This window comes from Clinocottus analis, unplaced genomic scaffold (genome assembly GCF_023055335.1).
Source record: "Clinocottus analis isolate CAN_PGR_092001 unplaced genomic scaffold, fCliAna1.0.p SCAF_22, whole genome shotgun sequence".
Classification (NCBI taxonomy): domain Eukaryota; kingdom Metazoa; phylum Chordata; class Actinopteri; order Perciformes; family Cottidae; genus Clinocottus; species Clinocottus analis.
This window is the reverse complement of record NW_027175954.1, coordinates 1,456,646-1,476,825: the sequence shown is the minus strand read 5'-3', so window position 1 is coordinate 1,476,825 and position 20,180 is coordinate 1,456,646. Positions and strand designations below refer to the sequence as shown.

At 45.5% G+C, this 20,180-nt stretch overlaps 2 protein-coding genes across 3 annotated transcripts; both read right to left on the bottom strand.

Annotated features, from left to right (window-relative positions):
* Positions 1 to 1,096: 1,096 nt before the first annotated feature.
* On the bottom strand, positions 1,097 to 5,067 carry actb1 (actin, beta 1). The gene is made up of 7 exons (XM_068588791.1): positions 4,940 to 5,067; positions 3,781 to 3,906; positions 3,437 to 3,676; positions 2,684 to 2,930; positions 2,376 to 2,567; positions 2,080 to 2,261; positions 1,097 to 1,901 (listed from the first exon to the last, which is right to left on the bottom strand). The coding sequence occupies exons 2-7, from the start codon at positions 3,901 to 3,903 to the stop codon at positions 1,758 to 1,760; spliced, it is 1,128 nt and encodes a 375-aa protein (XP_068444892.1). The 5' UTR covers positions 3,904 to 3,906; positions 4,940 to 5,067; the 3' UTR covers positions 1,097 to 1,757.
* A 3,482-nt stretch (positions 5,068 to 8,549) lies between these two features.
* Positions 8,550 to 18,210, bottom strand: si:ch211-14k19.8 (mucin-5AC). Of its 2 annotated transcripts, none has more exons than XM_068588789.1 (11): positions 18,127 to 18,210; positions 17,304 to 17,699; positions 15,078 to 17,006; positions 14,899 to 14,987; positions 14,744 to 14,802; positions 13,769 to 13,932; positions 12,552 to 12,717; positions 12,261 to 12,452; positions 10,503 to 10,724; positions 9,200 to 9,359; positions 8,550 to 9,102 (listed from the first exon to the last, which is right to left on the bottom strand). In XM_068588789.1, the coding sequence occupies exons 1-11, from the start codon at positions 18,167 to 18,169 to the stop codon at positions 9,025 to 9,027; spliced, it is 3,498 nt and encodes a 1,165-aa protein (XP_068444890.1). In that variant the 5' UTR covers positions 18,170 to 18,210; the 3' UTR covers positions 8,550 to 9,024. The 2 variants fall into 2 exon arrangements, with proteins under 2 accessions (XP_068444890.1, XP_068444891.1); XM_068588790.1 differs by having other exon boundaries at positions 8,550 to 9,099.
* Between the last annotated feature and the right edge of the window lie 1,970 nt (positions 18,211 to 20,180).

The following is a 20,180-nucleotide window of genomic DNA, read 5'->3' as shown; positions in this document are numbered from 1 at the left end:
AATATCCTTCAAACAAGTGTAAATTGCCAGGTATGAAAGATAGTTAAACAAAATTGATAATACAATTAAAATTAAAATATAATTTAAAAAAATATTACAGTGGTACAATTACGGCATTAATATATATATATATATATATATATATATATATATATATATATATATAATTATTAATTAGGCAGCCAAAGGAGCTTTGTCAGTATGATATTACATTATGGGATTCTTGTATTTCTGTACAAGCGGTAAATACGGCTCAAACCATGAAATTATGTTTTATTAAAATGTGTTAATGTGACCTCTTAATATTTCAATACAACATATGACTTGTTAGCAGTCCTTTCCATATATCTAGTATGTAATTACTTCTCATTAATTTAGATGTCCACAATGGCACTGCAACTAAAGGTTTCATACCAAGAGGTGGCTGTTAGCACTGAGTAACATTTAGGGGGATTAATTGGCAGCAATGGAATACAAGTGCACAAACCCATTGGTGACATTTCAATGACATTTCAGTTTTTATAGTCTATGCTTTACATAATGACTTTGTAAACTGTTGCCTCCAAGTTATTTTAAGTATAAATTCTAAACCTGTTCTGAATGTATTAGTATAAAAAAACGTTAAATTATTTTGACATGTAGGAAAGCACAGTATTGATTGGAGTAGCTCTTAGTTGGACTAAAAGCCAGTGTAGTTCTCCAACATGCTCAAAAGGGAAGCAGAAGTGTATTTAGTTGACTGACCTGCTACACACCACTAGGTTGCTGACAGGTTTTATAGATGGACCAAAAGTATGTATAACATAATCTTCAAGACTTTAAATATTGTTCATAGCCGTTGACAGATTGTTTTGTTCCAGCTTACTTGCTGCAAATTCAAGAATGCACTTCTGTTAAGTAGGCAACAACATTTCATAGTGATTTGACTAAAGTGATAATTTAGTCCAATTGTACTTTGTGGAGTGACCTTGGCAATTAAATAAACCTTTTGAGTCATCCCTAGTATACAACAATCACTGCAAATTTGACAGTTATAGTAAACTAGTAAGCCATGACAGTGACACCAGGACAATGAAACTGAAGCAACTACGTGGAATACAGCAGCAGGTGTTTTATTTACTGAGACAAGGCAAACGGTGACCTTTAAGCTTCAGAGTGTAAAGCAACTTAAAGTAAAGCGTGCAATTGACACAATGTAAATTCTTAGCTGAACAAACACCAAGTAGACCGACTGGAATCTCAGACATGTGCGCTTTATTGGGTTGTTGTGTTCACCGGAGGCTTGAAGCCCCCGGCACAATCCTTCTCACACCCCCATACAAGGTAGAAGCTTTGTCTTTTGCATAATGACAAACAAACTGGACCAAGTATTGGTTAAGGCTGAAAGTACAAAAACAAAAGATTACATAATTTACATAAGCAATACTATGTCTGCTGGGCAGTGGGCCCACCAGAGAAAAACCTTCATAGAGGCAAATAAGGTGGTGAACAAACACATCTGGAATGACCTACACAAACACGACAATGGACATCATGTTCCTCACACATTCACACCGCCTGGGACGCTCTGTACTTCCTGCAGAGTTTCTCCCCATCAGGGGGCATGGTGCCATAGCCATAGTGATGAGGGAAAATGGGAAGTGGCGTTACGGGCTCAGCATACAGTGTGTTGGTGTAGGCATGCATGCCGAGCCAGTCGTTTGGGTTTGTAGCAGTGTGTGTTTCGGGGGGGATGGAAGGGGGCCTGACAAGTCTGTTTAGAAGCACTTCCTGTGGACAATGCTGGGGCCGGACTCGTCGTACTCCTGCTTGCTGATCCACATCTGCTGGAAGGTGGACAGGGAGGCCAGGATGGAGCCGCCGATCCATACGGAGTACTTCCTCTCTGGGGGAGCGATGATCTGCAAGAGGCAAGAGAAAAGAAAGGTGGCAAGTCAATTAAATGTACGAGAAGCTAAAAGACAAGCAAGAGCGCTTGAATTAAATCATGTTTGTCCACCAAGTGGCACTAGAAGTTTAGGGCTTCTGCAACACCATATTGTTTGCCATGAATCTTTTTTAATTGAAGACTAGTTATACCTTGATCTTCATGGTGGTGGGTGCCAGGGAAGTGATTTCCTTCTGCATACGGTCAGCGATGCCAGGGTACATGGTGGTACCGCCGGACATCACAGTGTTGGCATACAGGTCCTTACGGATGTCCACGTCGCACTTCATGATGCTGTTGAAGGTGGTTTCATGGATACCGCAAGACTCCATACCTGTGAGAGGTTGGAAAGGAGGAAGTGAGTTTTATGTTCCACTTGATGACAACCCCCCCATATGCTTCACAACAGTTTATCCCTCTCTGCAGTCGTTTCCCGGACTGCACCTACCGAGGAAAGAGGGCTGGAAGAGGGCCTCGGGGCAACGGAAACGCTCGTTTCCGATGGTGATGACCTGTCCGTCGGGCAGCTCGTAGCTCTTCTCCAGGGATGAAGAGGAGGCAGCAGTGCCCATTTCTTGCTCAAAGTCCAGTGCAACGTAGCACAACTTCTCCTTAATGTCACGCACAATCTCACGCTCAGCTGTAAGACAAGAGAAGACATTTTGGAGTCAGTCCCAGGTTGCTGTTTCGCATCAGTTTCCCCCCACTATGCTTTAAATATGAATTTGTAGTCTAGTTGGGAGTTTGTGTGCCAACCTGTGGTGGTGAAGCTGTATCCCCTCTCAGTCAGGATCTTCATGAGGTAGTCAGTGAGGTCTCTGCCAGCCAGGTCCAACCTGAGGATGGCGTGGGGCAGGGCGTAACCTTCATAGATGGGCACTGTGTGAGTCACACCGTCTCCAGAGTCCATGACGATACCGGTGGTACGACCGGAGGCGTACAGGGACAGCACAGCCTGGATGGCCACGTACATGGCAGGGGTGTTGAAGGTCTCGAACATGATCTGGAGGAGAGAAGAGACTAGATGTGAGTCAATGCCACCTAAATGTAATAAAGTCTGGGTTAGTACAGAAAAGCACAGCACACCTGGCCTGTTTAGAGTATAAACGCCACATGAAACCCAGTTGTTGAATAACTTTTAGTTCTGTTGTCTGCAACAAGCTGCTTTAAGGTCATCTGGTGCATCATGCAGACACCAGTGTAGTTAAGACTCTTGTCTACTCAAGTAGAAAACTAGCCTGATTTGAACACAGCAGTGACCATGCTGCAACAAAGTCAACCCTGATGCATCACAGTGCAGAGAGATAGAAACCTGAAGCTTCCGCAGAGATGAAAAGATCAGCACAGGGTGAAAGAGACCTGGAGATTAAAGGAGCAGGAAGAGGAAACGGACAGATTGAGCAGAGGAAGAAACGCCTGAGCGGCGACACACGTTCCTGCTGCGGCGCCCCGCAGGTGAGTCGAGAGGGTTTTACTGTGAGTGTTGTGGGCGGAGTCAGCCCTCTTTACCTGGGTCATCTTTTCCCTGTTGGCCTTGGGGTTCAGGGGAGCCTCCGTGAGCAGGACTGGGTGCTCCTCAGGGGCGACTCTCAGCTCATTGTAGAAGGTGTGATGCCAGATCTTCTCCATGTCGTCCCAGTTGGTCACGATGCCGTGCTCAATGGGGTACTTCAGGGTCAGGATTCCCCTTTTGCTCTGGGCCTCGTCGCCAACATAGCTGTCCTTCTGGCCCATACCAACCATCACACCCTAGTAGAGAAAAAAAAGAAGTTTAAAATCAAGATGCAACAGAAATGTGAGAATGTGATGTTCTTTTTACAAGCTTTGTCCTTTATAATATGTGGAAGCTGTACCTGATGTCTGGGGCGGCCAACAATGGAGGGGAACACAGCACGTGGAGCATCGTCTCCTGCAAAGCCAGCTTTGCACATACCGGATCCGTTGTCAACAACGAGGGCGGCGATATCGTCTTCCATTTTCTGGGCAGAGAGGAGGGACACAAAGAGAAGGGTGGGGGTGGTGAGATAATGTTGAACACTGAAGCTCTGTGTGTGACAGTCGTGAGTTTACATCTGGCACACATCAACTGGGTAAAAAAAAAAAAAGCCTTGTCGTGATGGAGACTGGACGCTGGATGTCGCAGTGGCGCAGGTCCCAGTCCAGAGCCAAGAGCAGAGACAAAAGGCTGCTTCACCACTCGGGCTGGCCATGCCCATATAAGGCAAGAGAGAGCAGCAGCTGAGAGACAACGGGCAGCCCGGTCCGTGTGTAGTTTAACATCAACCCGACACACACATGTAGACACACACACACACGCACACACACAGCAAGGCCACTCCCTCAGTCGGAACCGCCACAAAACTGTCGCTTTAAAAAGAGTTTTTTTTTTTTTTAAAAAGGTCAATTATTTCCACCCGTCAGTCATCAGGTGTTCCTTTGTGTCCTGGTCACCATAGTTAATTCAACTTCTAATGAAGTGACGTATTGTACTGTCATATTTCTGTATTATAAATTAAATCGGTGTATGCAATCTGTGTGTGTGTGGGTGTGTGTGTGTGTGTGAAATCTGAGACCAGACCCAGACAGCGTGTCAAAGCCAGAGCGGATGCTTACATGTAAACGAGAAGGTCAAGCCATCTCACGTCATTTTAAACGTCTTATTTGTTCAACTGATGAAGTGATGACAGCGTGGAGAGCCCGGGTTATTAGTTAAACCATCAGAGATATATAAACTACAGCATGCCGACACAGACACACACAACGATACACAAGTATCAGAGTGGATACCACCCCCGAAAACTGTACCAATTATCAAAAACATTTAAAATCTATGAATGACCAAATTTAAGTTAGCTGTTCCAACATGAAAAGAAAAAAAAAAGAAACCTCGTGTCATGAACATGCACGCTGCAATATCACACACACAAACACACGCATGCACGCATACGTTGAATAAAGTGCATTTGAATCAAAATCACGCCCAAACTTCCTCGTCTCGCGGTTGTGTCTTACCTGTTTTGAGGGAGGAGGGTTATCGGCTTAGGAGGGCTGTGACTGCGCGCTACACTCCGGTAGGGTTTAGTGTCTGAACCTGACTGCAATGGAGGCCAATAAATTGCAGGGTTTTATGTGAGCCGGCGCTGCAGCCCCTTTCCATAAAAGGAGAACTTTCCGCTCAGCGGCCTGTGATTGGTCCAGCCGCGTCCACTGGGTGTGGCCCATGCAGATAACGCCGCTGCGCTCCCGACGAGCCGGACGAGACGAGCAACATGAAAACTAACCTATGTTCTATTAACTATTAATCTGGGGGGGGGGGTCTTTCGGTGTTCAATAAAAAACACATTGCATCCATCATGCATCAATATTTATTGTGATGACGGATGACACAAATGACACACGGCAGACTCCTTGAAACAAGTTGACATGTGTGTATTCGTCTTATTGTGTATTGAGCTCATTAGCACGTGTGTGATGTTGTATGTAACGCAGTCCACCCCTGTTATAGTTTTGATCCCTGACATGATCCACATCCTACACGTTTTCTCCTCTCAACTGCATTTGAGTCATCTCATCATGTTGCTATCTTTCTGTTTTATTAATATTGTGCATTGGTGGAAAAGTGCAGAACACCAGGCGAGGAGATCCATGATTGATCTCGTTTAAGATGAGGGACGCGATGGGAAGGAGACACAACTAGATTGCACTGAAGACTGTGCTAATGCATTTGCAAATTCAAGGCAGACACTCGTGGCTGGTAGTGCCAGGAGGTGGGATGGTTCCAGTATCAGGGTCACTGACAGCACTGTTAACACCCTGATTAACACGTCTACCCTGACATACCAGAGTGTCTCTCTCTCTCTCACTCTCTCTCACACACACACACACACACACACACACACACACACACACGCACGCACACTCATGCAGAGTGATAGTGATACATGTTGTCACGCTTAGCTGAGGTATGTTTACAGCAAACACTCAGGAGGCCGCAGATCACTTATCTCTCATCGCTTGTACAGTTTCAGGGAGTGGAGGGGGATCAACCTCACTGGCCCTAATATGATGACACATATCAGACAGGTGTGTAATGTCGGAATGTACCTGTTTGTGGTTTCGAAATGACAACCGCGAGGCCCATTTACGAAACTATGACAAAGAAATGTGACACACTTTGATACGTAAGAAGGCTTGTGCGTCTCCAACCTGAAGTACTCATTTGTATTTATTCAAATGACACACACTGCCATGCAAAAGTTCATGTCATAAATCGGCACGGGACTTTTAAGTGGGTGGATATGGGTTGCGGTTTTTAACTCAATAAGGGCACCGGACAAAGACACATAAACTTATGGTAGGAATTCTCATTGGCTCTTTGTGTTCCTAATAAGGGTATATGATAGCCGGCTCGCCAAAGGAGACAGGAAGTAGGTTTCAGAGCGCTTCACATCTCCAGATGCACACAGGAAGTGACCGCACAGACCTTCAAACACACACCAATGTCCATATGTCACCGGCTAAGGATAACATAGAGGAAGAGGGGGAGTGAATAATCTAATCAGGGAATTGGCTTTTCAGACTGGCATTATCCTTTTCTAGACAGACACTGAACACACACACACACACACACACACACACACACACACACACACACACACACCAAGTATAGACCCAGGGCAGGACAACCATCCCTTTAAGAGTTCCTTTGGATGACATCCATATAAGGAGATATTGGAGCGAGTCACATGGGGGGGAAGAATGCACTGCTCAAGTCATGTGACCAGTCCGAGGAAATGAATGAATCTCCCTTTTTAAGGCTGTGCATGTATAGAGATGAGTGTGGATGCATGTGCATTCTGCTTTAGGATGGATTTCTGTATCCTTTCCCAGCACCTAGTACAGATTAATATGTAGAAGGAGATTAATCCAAACATTTGGGAGGGGGGGGGGGGGGCTTAACTTTGTACTCACTGGCTCCTTGGCAGATATTTCTCAATGTTTCCTCTCATATCTTTTCTCAAGCCATTTCATAATTTGGTAGCGTGCATGACTCATGCACGGGTTACAACACACACACACACACACACACACACACACACACACACGGGCACACACATACATAGACACTCCCTGCATTGCTCACTCGCACAGTCAGAGAAATTCACAGGCCCGGCTCTTGGCTCTGACTAAGACCGTATATGGAAGAAGCTAGCAGGTAGCTTCTTCCACTTTTCACTCATCCCCTATCTCTTGCTCTCTCTCTCTCTCTCTTTACTGCACATTCACTCATCCTTTATTTGCCACATCCACCCCCCTCTTCCCCGAACCAATCACTCCCTTATTCCTTTTCCCATGACAGGGCAATTACACGAGTGCAATGCCGTTTACATCTTTGCCCGTTGCACTCGGCACCAGTCTTCCCAGTCATTTATGGCATCACATTCCAGCTCAGGTTCAGAAGCAGCCTTGTGTGTGCATGCGTGTGCTGAAGTGAGAAAGGGAGAAGGGATGTAAAATACTCTTTGAAATGTAATATTAGAAGATACAGGTTTCTAGACAGAAATCCCCCTCCCCTCTCCCAAAAAAAACCCTCCAACCTTACAAAGACAAGTGAACACATCTCATCAATTCTCAGGTCCCTGCACTGGCTGACTGTCAGTGTGTCGTGTGTAGTTCAATTGCTTGCTACTTTACAGTGATTTAGGCCCAAATACGCTTCTGACTGTGTGTAATACATATTATCTCTCGCTGCCTTCCAGGTAAGTGGTTGTCCGTAAACCATTTGCAGTCAAAGTAGAAGCTACGATGCACTGAGTTGAACCAGAAAACATGTGATTGGGTTCCTAACCCTCCATTGCATTAAGTTCAATTCAATTCAGTTTATTTTATACAGCCCAAAATCACAAGTTTGCCTCAGAAGGGCTTTACAATCTGTACACGTACAAAGTAAAGTTGCCATGTGGTTTATGTGAATTCTGCTTAAAGACAGGACTAAAAAAATCCCCATTTTAGTGTTTTGTTGTGAAAAGGAGGTCTTCTACCGTGATGTGACCAATAATTGATTACATCACATAAGCAGGAAATCCTGTTTGCACTTCCTTTTTTTTCCATGGACAAGTGACACGAGAAGGTCACGATCTGAGGGCGCCCAAAGTTCACCAAATCCAGTCCAGGAGTCATACGTTTTTTAGTAAAATGAAATTGCATTGGAATGTAGTTGACTTTCATAAGACTGAGACTATATTTATAACTTTTTTTTATTACATCTAAAAATGGAAAACATTTTTAACGAAAGTTTTTGTAATTCCAGACGTTTTTGTAACTGGGGGGGAAAGTAAAGCGGGTGCCAGAGGCCTGGTGCCACCTGATCCGCTCCGAAGGAACAACACAGACGACCTGGCGAGCAAACAATACACGGGATGCCTGGCTGGAAAAGTGGGCCGTGCTCCTTTGCTTCTTCAACTTCAAGAGGAGAAACTGGGTCAGAGTGATGGAGAATGTTACGTAAGTCTGACTTAAAAACGATGATGACTGAATTAAACAAATACAAATATTTATTTTGTGTATATTTCCATGATTTAAAGTGAGAAAACACGAACATATTGATAATGTTTCAGTATTAATTCATACAAAAGAGGGCCATTCAATTATAATGCATTACACGTGTTTTAACTGCCTTTGTGTTAAACTGTGTGTTTGTGATACACAACTAAACTGTTCTTTGTAAGCGATGAACTCAGAGAGCAAAGCGCAGTATTTTTTCAAATTTACTTACATTTATTTATTGACAAAAGCAAAAAATGTGATGCATATATTCTCGCCCTGAGTGAGTTCATTAAAGCAATGATATAAAACTCTGCGCCGTAGACATTTAAACACACTCTGTTCCTCTTTCTTTACAGTATATCCTACGACTCATCAGAGGGATAAGACACAGAACTGGAACAAAAATCTAACAAAAAATATACACTTATATACACATTTACAGTGATTTTCTTCTTTTTTACAGTTTCCATGAACAAAACAAGAACATTTGAGGCCTCGAACGCAATAATATGCTGCAAACACCAGTGTCAACGTTTGTTTTTTATTCCTCTTTACGCCGTCCAGCTCTTTCCCAGGTCGACCAGCTCCATGCCTTCACAGTAGGACCGTGGCCTCGACACCCTCACCTGCTTTCACAAGGGAAACAACACATAATGAAACCAGAGACACACACATATGTATATACAAAAATGTATGTTTCTCTCTCGCACACAGTCAAACACTCACTGTGGGTGTCCTGTGGGAGGCCAGTTGCTGCAGAAGTGGGAAGGGGGTCCACTGAATGGGTTCAACGGGCCAGCTACAGACAGAAAGGTCGCTGGCCTTACCCGAGTCCAGCACACCATCCCCCATGCTCATCTCGCTTCCCCTCCAGCCATACTGAGAGCTACGGAGACAGAGACAAGGGATTATTTACAGAGACGTCCTCTATATATTATACAAGTGAATGAATGTAAAAAATGTAAATGAATGTCTGAGAGTACTGTCAAGAACAACTTGGGGGAACAATAAGCAGTAAAAGCTTAATATACAGATTAGCAAAGGGCCATGAATGTAGTTGTATTCATTGATATTTGTTTTTAGGAATTTGTTCACTTAGTTTTAACTTGTTTTTAAAACATATATTAAGCCATAGCTTGGAATATACTTGTTTTCTTTAATATCCCTCAATTCCCTTCATTAATTGTTGACTTTTAACAGTTTATTTTACTTCTTTATACAACATTAACTCATTGAAAGTATTCAATAGTTAGTTAAAACAGTACATATATAAAACATGTAAACTATTTCTATAGGAGCAAAAGATGAAAAGGGAAGGGTGAGACTGAAAAACTCAAAGAATTATCACCACATTCAGGTCTAGAGGTCTTTATATTAGCATCTTTCATCTTATTGTTTCGGTTTTTACGGCCCACAACTTCAATCGTTTTGGCTCTCAGCATGATACAAGATGCAGGCAAGATGTTTTCAGAAAAATCTCTGATTAACTGTACACTCCCAGCCCTGGAAGCAACAGGTAATGAGCAACTAGCTGATGAGCATTGAAGCGTTTAGCAGCTGAAGAGCCAAATATTTGTATCTGCTGCCCCCGACTGGCAGCTTTAAAAGTAAGGTTTATTTTTTTAAAAAGGTGCAGCGTGTGAGATTCAGTGGCATCTAGTGGAGAGGTCGCAGGTTGCAACCCCCACCTTTCCTTTTCCAAGCTTTCCAGGAACTAAAGTGGCCTTCAGGTCACGTAAAAATGCAAAATATATTAATGCTAGTGCCAGTTTTTTTCCTTTCTGGGCTGCTGAAGATTGTTAGTGTGTGTGTATGTGTGTGTGTGTGTGTGTGTGTGTGTGTGTGAGAGAGAGCAGGAGAGTACAGAGATGTTATAGCTCACACTGTAATATATATTTGATTATTTTAACAGATTGAGGAGGACAGACAGATATTTTCTCCCTGAAATTGACTAAAAAATATGAACTATTCATGTCCGTTAATGGAGGAGTGAGCAAGTGAGTGTGTGTGTGTGTGTGTGTGTGTGTACCTGTGTGGGTAGATTGTATTGATGCGAGCCCCGTGACTGGGGCAGGTGGAGGCCAGCGACAGCGTGTCGTCGTGGTAACAGCAGGGGCGGTCGAGCGCCCGCAGGTGCAGCAACTCATCGGAGCGTGTGAAGGCGGGATTATCTAGCGAGTCTGCTGATCCGGCCCACGAACGCAACCAGAAGCGTCCTGACAGCTCATCAAAATGGTTGAACCTACGATAGCTGCACACGCACACGCACACACGCACACACACACACACACACACACACGAATAGTTCATATTTTTTAGTCAATTTCAGGGAGAAAATATCTGTCTGTCCTCCTCAATCTGTTAAAATAACGTCAGGACACATTCACGGCACAATATTCACTGCATCTGCTTCGATTTGATCTGGACTTTTTTAATATATAGTTTTGACAGTATAGAAAATTTCACTGGAGATATAAAATAGTAAAAAATCAACAAATGGAAGTGAACATTCGATTCACACATTTTCCACATAAGGCTCGACATTCTGGACAACATCCTCTGTCCTTTGACCCTCGCTAAAGAAAAACTCACCCCTAAAAAAAAACAAGAAACTAAAGTGTGTTGAAGTCAAGGTGGATGAAACTCTTCTCTCCTGCCGTCTCACTGATTTATAGGTTCAGACAACACGTGTCTCTACACAAACGCCTCGAGAGGCTCCGCAGTGTCTGCACTTCAACACATTCATTGGAGGCCGTGCACATCTACAACGCAAGTTCCCACGGGGCTCTTAAGGATTATCCGTTCTAATAATTTAATCCCCTCTTGGTCTAGTGCCTTACAGACTCGCCGTGATGGCAGTGAACGTATCACGGAGCGTATGGCTGAAGTCCGCGAGAACTGCCTGCAGGTCCAGACGGTGGACTTTCTGGATTCAAACAGACTGACTCAACATTTCCTTTAGTTTCCACAGTGCAGCCTTTATCCTAAATATGTGCTTCAGCAGCCAGACTGTGACACCTGGTGGACGCTACTGGAACTACACTTACTGTTCGTGCAGTGAAGTTCATCTGTGCCACAGCACGATCTCCCGCGAAGGCGCCCTTTGTGTTATTGCCAGAAATGTCACATGAGTCTGAGTTGATTGGCGTCAGCTGCATTTTTATATGTTTTTTGTGTCTTTTTTACCCGAGAAAATTTCTATTTTGTAATTAAATTATCTCCAAATCTCTCAATTAAAATAATTGCTCTAAAAAAAAAAAAAGAATAAAAAAATGCTCTTTAAAAAAAAAAAAAGAAATCTCCCAAAAAAAAAAAATTCTCTAAAAAAAAAAAAAAAAAAACTCCCAAAAAAACCCTCCCAAAAAAGAAAAAAAATCTCTCAAAAAAATGCAAACAGTCAAAAAAATTGCTCTCTCAAAAAAAAAAGCGCTCTCAAAACTAAAACCCTCTCAAAAAAAATATTTTTGGAGAGCACATTTTAGTTTTGAGAGCAGTTTTTTTTTGAGAGCGCTTTTTTTTTTGGAGACCGTTTTTTTTATTTATTTAGAGTTATTTTTTGGATTGAGAGCAAAGATTTGGAGATAATTTACTTACAAACTAGAAATTTGCTCGGTTTAAAAAAGACACCAATCTACCTTCATAAAGATCACACCTTAACATATGTTTTAACTGGACACTTCCTCTGGACCCATTTTTTAGACATCATATGTCATGTTCAGTGTATCTGTGTGGTATCTGTGAATTGTGTGTATTCATGTTTGTGTTTGTGAGTCGGTGCATACTGTACCTGCTCCGAGTCTGATCCACTTTGGCCTGGATCAGAATGGCTCGGTACCGCCGCACTGCCACAAGGGCCAAAACGCCAATCACCGTCACCATGACCAGCAAGATGGCGAGACACGCGCCCACGAGCCGCGCTCGAGTCATCCTCACGTCACACCTCCGACCCATGTACCAGAAGTCCTCTCCCACAATGCATCTAAAACACAGACGAGGAGACGCTTGCAATTCACAAAACCTTTCCTGGATGGATGGAAAGGTACAAAGTGAATGTGTTAAGGCCTCCGTCTGGTCTCACCGGCAAACTGGGAGCTGGCCCGGGTGGTGAGTGCAGATGCCGTGGTGGTGGCAGTAGTCAGAGTTGCAGACAGAAGAGCAGCTGTAGTTTGAAGTGCCAGGATTAAACACACACTTGTAGCCTGCGGGACACTGCAGTAACCAGTCGCACACGTCGCCCTGCAGACCTGGAGGGAAGGTGTGTTGACGGGTGAGGCTTGTGATATTCTACATTTTGATTATTGCCAACAAATCCCATGAAAAAAAAACAAAAAAACCATTGTGTTTGTCAGTCTCAGTACTTCCCTGTACCGTCTGTGGCACTCCCTCCCGATGCCATTACAGGACCCACTGAACAGCTAGCTCACATGCCACAGTAACAAGTTAAATATCCGTCATCATAATCAGATTCACGATAACTTGGTTGGGAGTTAATCTAACTGTGTTTACGTGACGTCTGCCTTTAACTTTCTTAAATTTGTTAAGCGGGTTAAGAAAGGAATTCCCACAGAGGACATCATGGACAAGGGTCTGAAAAATGTTGATGTCCGTTCCCTAAAAGCCAGGCACTCTTTAAAACTCTGCACAGGATGCGTTACTCGAAGGTAAAGGGGCATACAATCATCCCATAAATGTCACCAATTTGTGAGAAATGCGACCAAACAGAGGCCGATTTACTACAGTGGAAGCAAATGAAAACTCATCACATCAACTGTCGTCTTACGGGTCTCCTTTGTACAAAGACATGTTTTCTCCGGTTGTGGAGGAAGGAAGGAGAGCCAACTTTTCAATCCTGGGATAACAACACCGACCACTAGCCTCCACCAGAATCTGAGATATCCTTAATAATCGACTAGAGGAATCTGAAAGGATTTGGAGAGCAAATATCTCCTCTATAGAAGGAAGCGGCTGCTAACGTACAACGCACAAGCAGTAGTCTGAATCACCCCGAGGTGGCACTTTTTACTTGTATTGTTTGTCTTTTGATATTAAAACATATAAAATGAGGCATGATATCCTCTCCACAGAAGGCTGAATCACCTCTGTTCACCTGCTTCATAATACTGTACAACTATTTGAAAGAAAGGAAGGCTCTCTTAGGTAAATGTTAAGGACAGGAAATCAGAGGAGAGAAGGGGAGAAAGAATCGCAACGATCCCCCTGAGACCACCGAGGTGCCTGAAAAGTTAAGCATCTGTGGTCGGCTGTGTGCAGGTGAGCCTCTCAACCTCGGCTTACCTCCCAGTGTGATGTTGGTGATCTTGGATGATCTGAAGCTCCTCCCCTCGCACAGAGCCTGAGCCAGTCCTGTTCGTTCCAACAGTGACGCGGGTCCAGTCATGCCGAGCCACCGCAGAGCCCCGCCGGTTCTGAACTCCACCAGACTCTGCACCGCATGGCCGCTGAAACAGCAGCACATGCACTCTCTCTGCATCTCTCTTCACACAACTTTCTGCAGCGCATCACCGGGTTTGTGCCTCTCATGTGTTACCGCTTATTTTACCTGGCCATCTTTGAAAAAAAAAACATTAAAAAAAAGGTGCAATGTGTGGGATTCAGATCATTAATGTAGCAGCGAACAATGATTAGCTATGTAGAGTCCATTGGAGTAAGGTCTCCCTCTGTGTGGGTTGTGATCAGAGCTTGGTTGACACACATGCTCATGCATGTCAGCGTGTCCACTAATACGGCGGTAAGAGCTGATAACACCGTCCTGACCAATGCCATCCGTGCGGAAGCGTAATGCCCGGTTTCCCCCTCAGCTAAACACTGTTAGCTCTCTCAGCACTTTTGCTGTTTGCACTGCTAGCGCCGTTAGCGCCGTTAGCGCCGTTAGCGCCGTTAGCGCCGGCTCAGCCAGTCACCAAGTTGAGAGCTGTCGAGCGGCAATAGGATTAGCTGATGGACACAGCGGAGCATTAAGCAGCTAAAGACCCAAATTCTTCGCGCATCCGGAGTTGGAGGAGACCTTAAGAGAGCTAAAGGGAGAACGACCATCTGATTTACATTTGTCACTTGGCCAGAAACACGACTTCAAATGAAGGATAATGTAGTTAATAAGCAACCGTTCGCCAATAACAACTTGTTAGTGTGTAAAGACGTTAACGTTGTGTCTAAAACCCGTGACTTGACTTCATTGGTAATAGATGAGAGGCACAACATGAGGCTAACTGCAGCTTAGCTCCAGTATGAATGTACTCTTTAAGCCCTCACCTGCTCCAGACTCCCAGCAGTCTGCTGAACCCCGGGGCTTTCTGGAGGTACGGCTCTACCTGAAAGAAACGAGGAATGAGGACCGTTGGCACTGAATCAAACTATAGCTAATGTGTGTCTGCATGCTCTGTGTGTGTGTGTGTGTGTTTTCTGACCCAAGCAGCGGTTTCTTCCTCCAAACCAGAAGTAAAAGCCGATCTGGACTCTTCCACAACAATCTGCAGCAGCAGCTCAATCGACTCCACTGGACAAAACCCGGGAAAATAAATCCATGTAAAAAGTCTGACACACAAAAAAAAACTATTATTCAATTACACCCAAACGTGTACATTACCTTTGACGGCTGAAGGTTGGTCTGGCACGATGAAGAACTTGGGTGTCTGACTAGTTGTGGGGCTTAAAACAGAAGGCGTGACTGTCAGGCGGTTCTCCGGGCCGGGATGTGAGGCGGTCCAGGATGAAGCTCCGGCTGTGGGAGTTTGTGTGGTTGTGCTGCCGGGAAACCTTTCCCGAGACTCTTCCTCTCTCTCTCCGTCCTCTACCTCTCCACCTCCACGACCCTCATCTGACTTAGCAGTTGTGAGCGAGGGCGGAGACGCCGCTGCAGTCGTGATGGAGTTGCGGGTCTGTGTGAGCGTGACGCGAGTAGAAGACGTGACAGGCAGCTGGTTCTGTGTGCGAGGTGCCAGTGAAGGTGTCGATTGGATGGCTTGTGAGGGCGTAGGCGTCGCCGTGGTATCGTGGTCGATGAGCGGCGTGTGTGCTGTGGATTCAGTGGAGGAGGGCAAAGAAAGTGGTGTGTGGGTTAAATGTGAACGACCAGGTACTGGTGTGTGTGTTTGAAGTGTGTATGAAGGTGTCGAAGAGTGTATGGACGTGCTGGCCGCCGAAGGAGGAACCGGAGTCGGGGAATTTGTGGGCGAGCTGTCAAGTGAGAGTGTGTAAGTTGCACGCAGTGTGTTTGTTTCAGTGTGTGTAGTTGTTCCTGAGGGAGCTGAGGTCTGGACTACATCTCCCAACGTCACAGGTGCAGAAGAAGAACCCGTGAAACTCAAAGTCCGGTCGTGAACTTCGGTGGCGCCAGGCGAGGAGGAAGCGCTGTCGGCAAAATGTCCGCCCGCGCTCCGCGACGCCGTGTGCGTCTCGTCTCTGGCCGTCTGTGTGAGCGGCGAGGCCGTGTCGGGAGTTGGCGAGCGCGCGCCGCCCTCTGTGCTTTGCGGAGAGTTTGTTGGACTCTGCGTGGAGGAAGTGAAAGTGTGAAGCCTCTCAAGTTCGTCAGAAAACTCCAACGCGGCAGTTTGACCCGTGATCTCTGACGCGGTCGAAGCCGATGAGTCAGTTCCGCTGGCGTTTGAGCGAAACGAAGCGGCCTCCGCGACGCCGGCAGCGGTTGTCGGCTCTGCGGCGTGGGCGGCGGACGAATGAGTCCCGCCGGAGGCCTGCGAGGATGATGATGGCGACGGCGCAGTGGGTTCAATGTCAGTGTGCGAGTCATCCCGCTGAGGTTCGGCGGTGGAGGCGCTCAGAGGATCAGAGGTGACGGCGGAGCTCAGATCAGAGTTAAGTCGGTCTGTGCTGCGCTCGCTCCTCCAATTGGGGAGCTCCTCCACAGACGCCGCACTAACGGCTTCATCACGTGGCGTCAGGACGGTATCGCTCTCAGGCGAAGAAGAGTCGAGAGGTGGGACTGTGGAGCTGGAGAGAGCTTGTGTGTTTGCAGATAGCTTAGATGTCTGTGTGGCTGTATATGTGCCAAGCAAGGTGTGGGAGCTGATGGCCGTCGCATGTGTCGCCGCAATCTGGGTTCGAGGGAGCCCGTTGCCTGATTTTTTCTCTGTGTTTGCGGTGTGCGATGTGTGAAACAGCGAGTCTGTGGGATGAAAATAAGGGCGCGCTCTCTCGCTGGCAGATATTTTTCCACCGGCGAGGTGAGAAGATCCAGATGTATCCGCTCCATTGTTTGGTTCTTCCTCAGGAAGAGGGAGAGTTTCCCTATCGGCTCTCCCAGCCACGGCGAGTCCCTGCAGGGGTGAGGTGGGGTGGAGCGGCCCCTGGTCCTGAGAGGAGGGACTAGACGCAGACCGAGGCCCAGAGCTCCCCTCCGGACCTTCAAAGAGGCGACCTCTGCCCCCGTCTGTCCCGCTCACCACGTCTTGACCAACAGGAGCGGCGCTCGTAAAGCTGGTTCCTGTCCGAGACCGACGCAGGAGGTCTGAAGGCGGGCTGGTGGGCTCCTCCGAGGAATTCCTCTCATCTTCCTGGACTGCATGACCAGGAACAAACACACACACACACACACACACACAAACGAGAGGGAGGGTGAGGAGCGACAAGAGTGGAAATCACCACAACATAACATATCTGTCTCCAACAACACAGATAAGAACTTTCCGATGGACTCTCGGCACAGTTTGAACAATACTTTTCCACAGTTTCACAACGTGCAGCCAAAGTAACCATAATATTATTTTACTGTAAAACAAAAAAAACAAAAAAAGCAGGAAAGTGGGCCATCCTGACTCAATACATCAAACTAGTTAATGGAGTAATGGTTTCTCACCATAATAGGACAGCTGAATTTCATTTGAGGAGCGGCCTGCTCCGGTCCAAGTGAAGGAGGCTTTGTCTCCATCACAGTGGGAGAGCACAGCCTCCCCTCCGCTCTCCAGGACCCGATTTCCCTCGTTCAAAACACACCACACTTTTACGCTCGAACCAACGTCCGACCGCACGAACTTTAAAAGTACCGCCCGACCCGGAGGGACACTTATCGTCCACGTGCAAACTGAGACCGTTGGGGTTGTGTCAGGCCGGTGGTTCATGGGGTTGGGTGTGTTGTTGGTGTCAGTAAAAAGTCCCGGTAAAGGGAGGTTGACGTGACCAGCTGGCTGGTTGTCCAGGCTGACATCTCCACCACAGTGGTGGTGGTGGTGGTGCAGCGAGGCCAACGTTTTATCTGAGGAAAAGAAGGAACCAAAGATGGTTGGGGAAAAAAAAAAAAAAAGGAGTTTCACTTCTGGGTTATGTGTGATGTTGCGGTAAAAAATGATTCACAAATAATGAAGTAAAATGAACTTGAATTGTGTCCAGTTCTACCAAAGATAATAAAAGACCATCCTCATCAAAAACTTCACATTTGGCAAACACATCACAGATCTTCCCTCCTTCTTTCTGACCTCTGGGGATCCCTTTATATGTTTGGATCTGGGCATGAAACGAGTTACCTCAAAAACTCTTCATAGAAACCTACCAAACACTTTTGTATTGTCAGAAGAGCAGCACTGTTGTAGTTAAATCCAACGACAGCAGTTTCAGCCAAATATAAATACAAGGTTCAGTGATATTAGGAGGAGCAGACTGCAGTTTGCAGCAGAGTCTCTTACCTGTTGTGATAATAAAAAGCAACAGGCAGGCGTGGAGCTGCATTTCCAATCCTGAGACATTTCAGTGTCGGAGACCTTATTAATCCCGACTCCATATACAGATCGTTCAGGTTTACGGTATCCGTGCGTTATGACGAGGACGAGCGAACCGCGCAGAGCGAAAAATGAAACTTCCCTGCGAGCAGAGCAGACCCAACAAGACGGAGGAGGAGGAGGAGGAGGAGGAGAGGCGTCAGAAACTTTCCTGCTCCATCGTTTCCTTCTAACGGAAAGCGCCGCGCTGTCAGGGGGCTCAGCGGCGCACAGTCACCCAAATGAGTTGCACGTGTGTCGGTCGGCGTGTCCTTGTAATGTGGGACGGACGTAGGGTTTTCTTTTTTTTAAATGTATGTGCGGCCCCAGGCGGTTCCACTGGGCTAGTTTGTTTCAATCAAACGCCATTTCCAAAAAGATGAGAGGAAGGAATCCAGTGGTCCGCGGCGGGAGCTGGTTTTTACGCACACGCGTAAACGCAACACAGGAAACCTTTACCGCAGGAGGCACGGAGACGTGACATGGCGGGGCCAGTTTATTAGTGCTCTTACATTTACACCCCACTGTGTGTCAGACAGGGAGAGCTGGAAACCAGTGCCCTGTTTTGTGTTCCGCTTCATTATCACTCATTTCACATGAAGATGAATTATAGAGCTGGAGACTAGAGGTGTGTGTGGAGCCACATTGGAGTTAAATAACACCAAAACAAGCTGGCGGACTTGGATTAAAGGCAGGGTTGGTAATCTTCTTCTACATTATTATATTTGTTGAAAATCTCAGTACATCCTGAAAGTAATTAATTAATCAGACACTAAAAGTACTTAAAGACACAACTTTATCAAGATTTTCATTGCGTTTATTTGCTTTAGAAGGGACAGAAACATGTCATTGTTAAACATTTAAAAGATTTAAACCATAACCGTAAAGATGTAATCTGTGGAAGTTACCAACCTCCAAATCCAATTTATTAAAGTGCTCATCAGTAATGTAAATAAAAACAGGTGCAAAAATCAGAAGCTTTCTTTTACAACACCTCATATTTCTGATGTAAATATACCTTTTTGATTTGAACCCCACTGCCACAAATAACATTGATTTAAAATTTGGTTCGGTGTTCAATGACAACTTAAAGAAAGTAATCAACAGATGTGATATGAAAGGAAAGCCAGCGACACGCCCATTCATGTGCTTCTCAATTGGGAATTGGTTTGTACTGGTGGCACTTGTTTCCAGTGAGGTGATGGTCGCAGGTCAGAGTGTATTTGAACTGGACGTTCCCTTTCTTGGCGTAGCAATTCTTTGTGCCTGACCCTCGGTGCACATTGATTGAACATGACACCAGACGGTCATCAGGTCCCCTGTCCCTGTCCCAGACCTGGACCGTCAAACTCTGGTGTGTGTCCACCTTCACAAAGATTTGAAATAACAATGGTCACAGTTATTAATTACAATTGTAATCAGAAATATGTAAAATAACAAACATGCACCCTTAAATATTTAGTTTGATCCGTCACACAATCAACCTAACTAAATTCAGTAGATAGCGGAGCATAATAGCTCCTATGGTCCTTCCCTTATTATAAAAAACAAACAAACAAGAGGAAGAAGATTTACTGACCTTGCCAAACACAATTTTAGCATTCCAGTGAGGACTTCTTGATCTGATCTCTTTAGTTCTTTGAACATTGTTGTTGAATTTCACAATAGCATACCTGGGAATCGGATGAAAGGAAAAACAAGTATTTAGTTTAAATGTGTCTCTGACGAGTCACGATCACAGCGTCCGCCATGTCCACATCTCAAACCCTGTTTCCCTTCCTCTACTTACGCTTCAGGCCTGCTCAACCAATCTCCTTTTAGCCTCCAGCCTCGCACGATGGTCACCACCAGACGTCCCCTCCAGGCCTGTTGAGGACAGCAGTTCTGGCCTCCAAGGCAGCGACCTGGTTGGGTAGAGGGCTTGATGGTGTTTTCTTTCAGGTAATCTTCAATAGCTCTCTGCAGTGCTACCTTTTGTGCCT

Coding starts and splice junctions, on each gene's coding strand:
- actb1 (XM_068588791.1), bottom strand. CDS start 3,903: ATGGAAGACGATATCGCCGCCCTCGTTGTTGACAACGGATCCGGTATG. Junction 3,677..3,780: donor TTGGCCGCCCCAGACATCAG/GTACAGCTTCCA, acceptor TTTCTCTACTAG/GGTGTGATGGTTGGTATGGG. Junction 2,262..2,375: donor CTTCCAGCCCTCTTTCCTCG/GTAGGTGCAGTC, acceptor AACCTCTCACAG/GTATGGAGTCTTGCGGTATC.
- si:ch211-14k19.8 (XM_068588789.1), bottom strand. CDS start 18,169: ATGCAGCTCCACGCCTGCCTGTTGCTTTTTATTATCACAACAG. Junction 14,803..14,898: donor AGGAAGAAACCGCTGCTTGG/GTCAGAAAACAC, acceptor CGTTTCTTTCAG/GTAGAGCCGTACCTCCAGAA. Junction 9,103..9,199: donor CCTCCCACAGGACACCCACA/GTGAGTGTTTGA, acceptor CCCTTGTGAAAG/CAGGTGAGGGTGTCGAGGCC.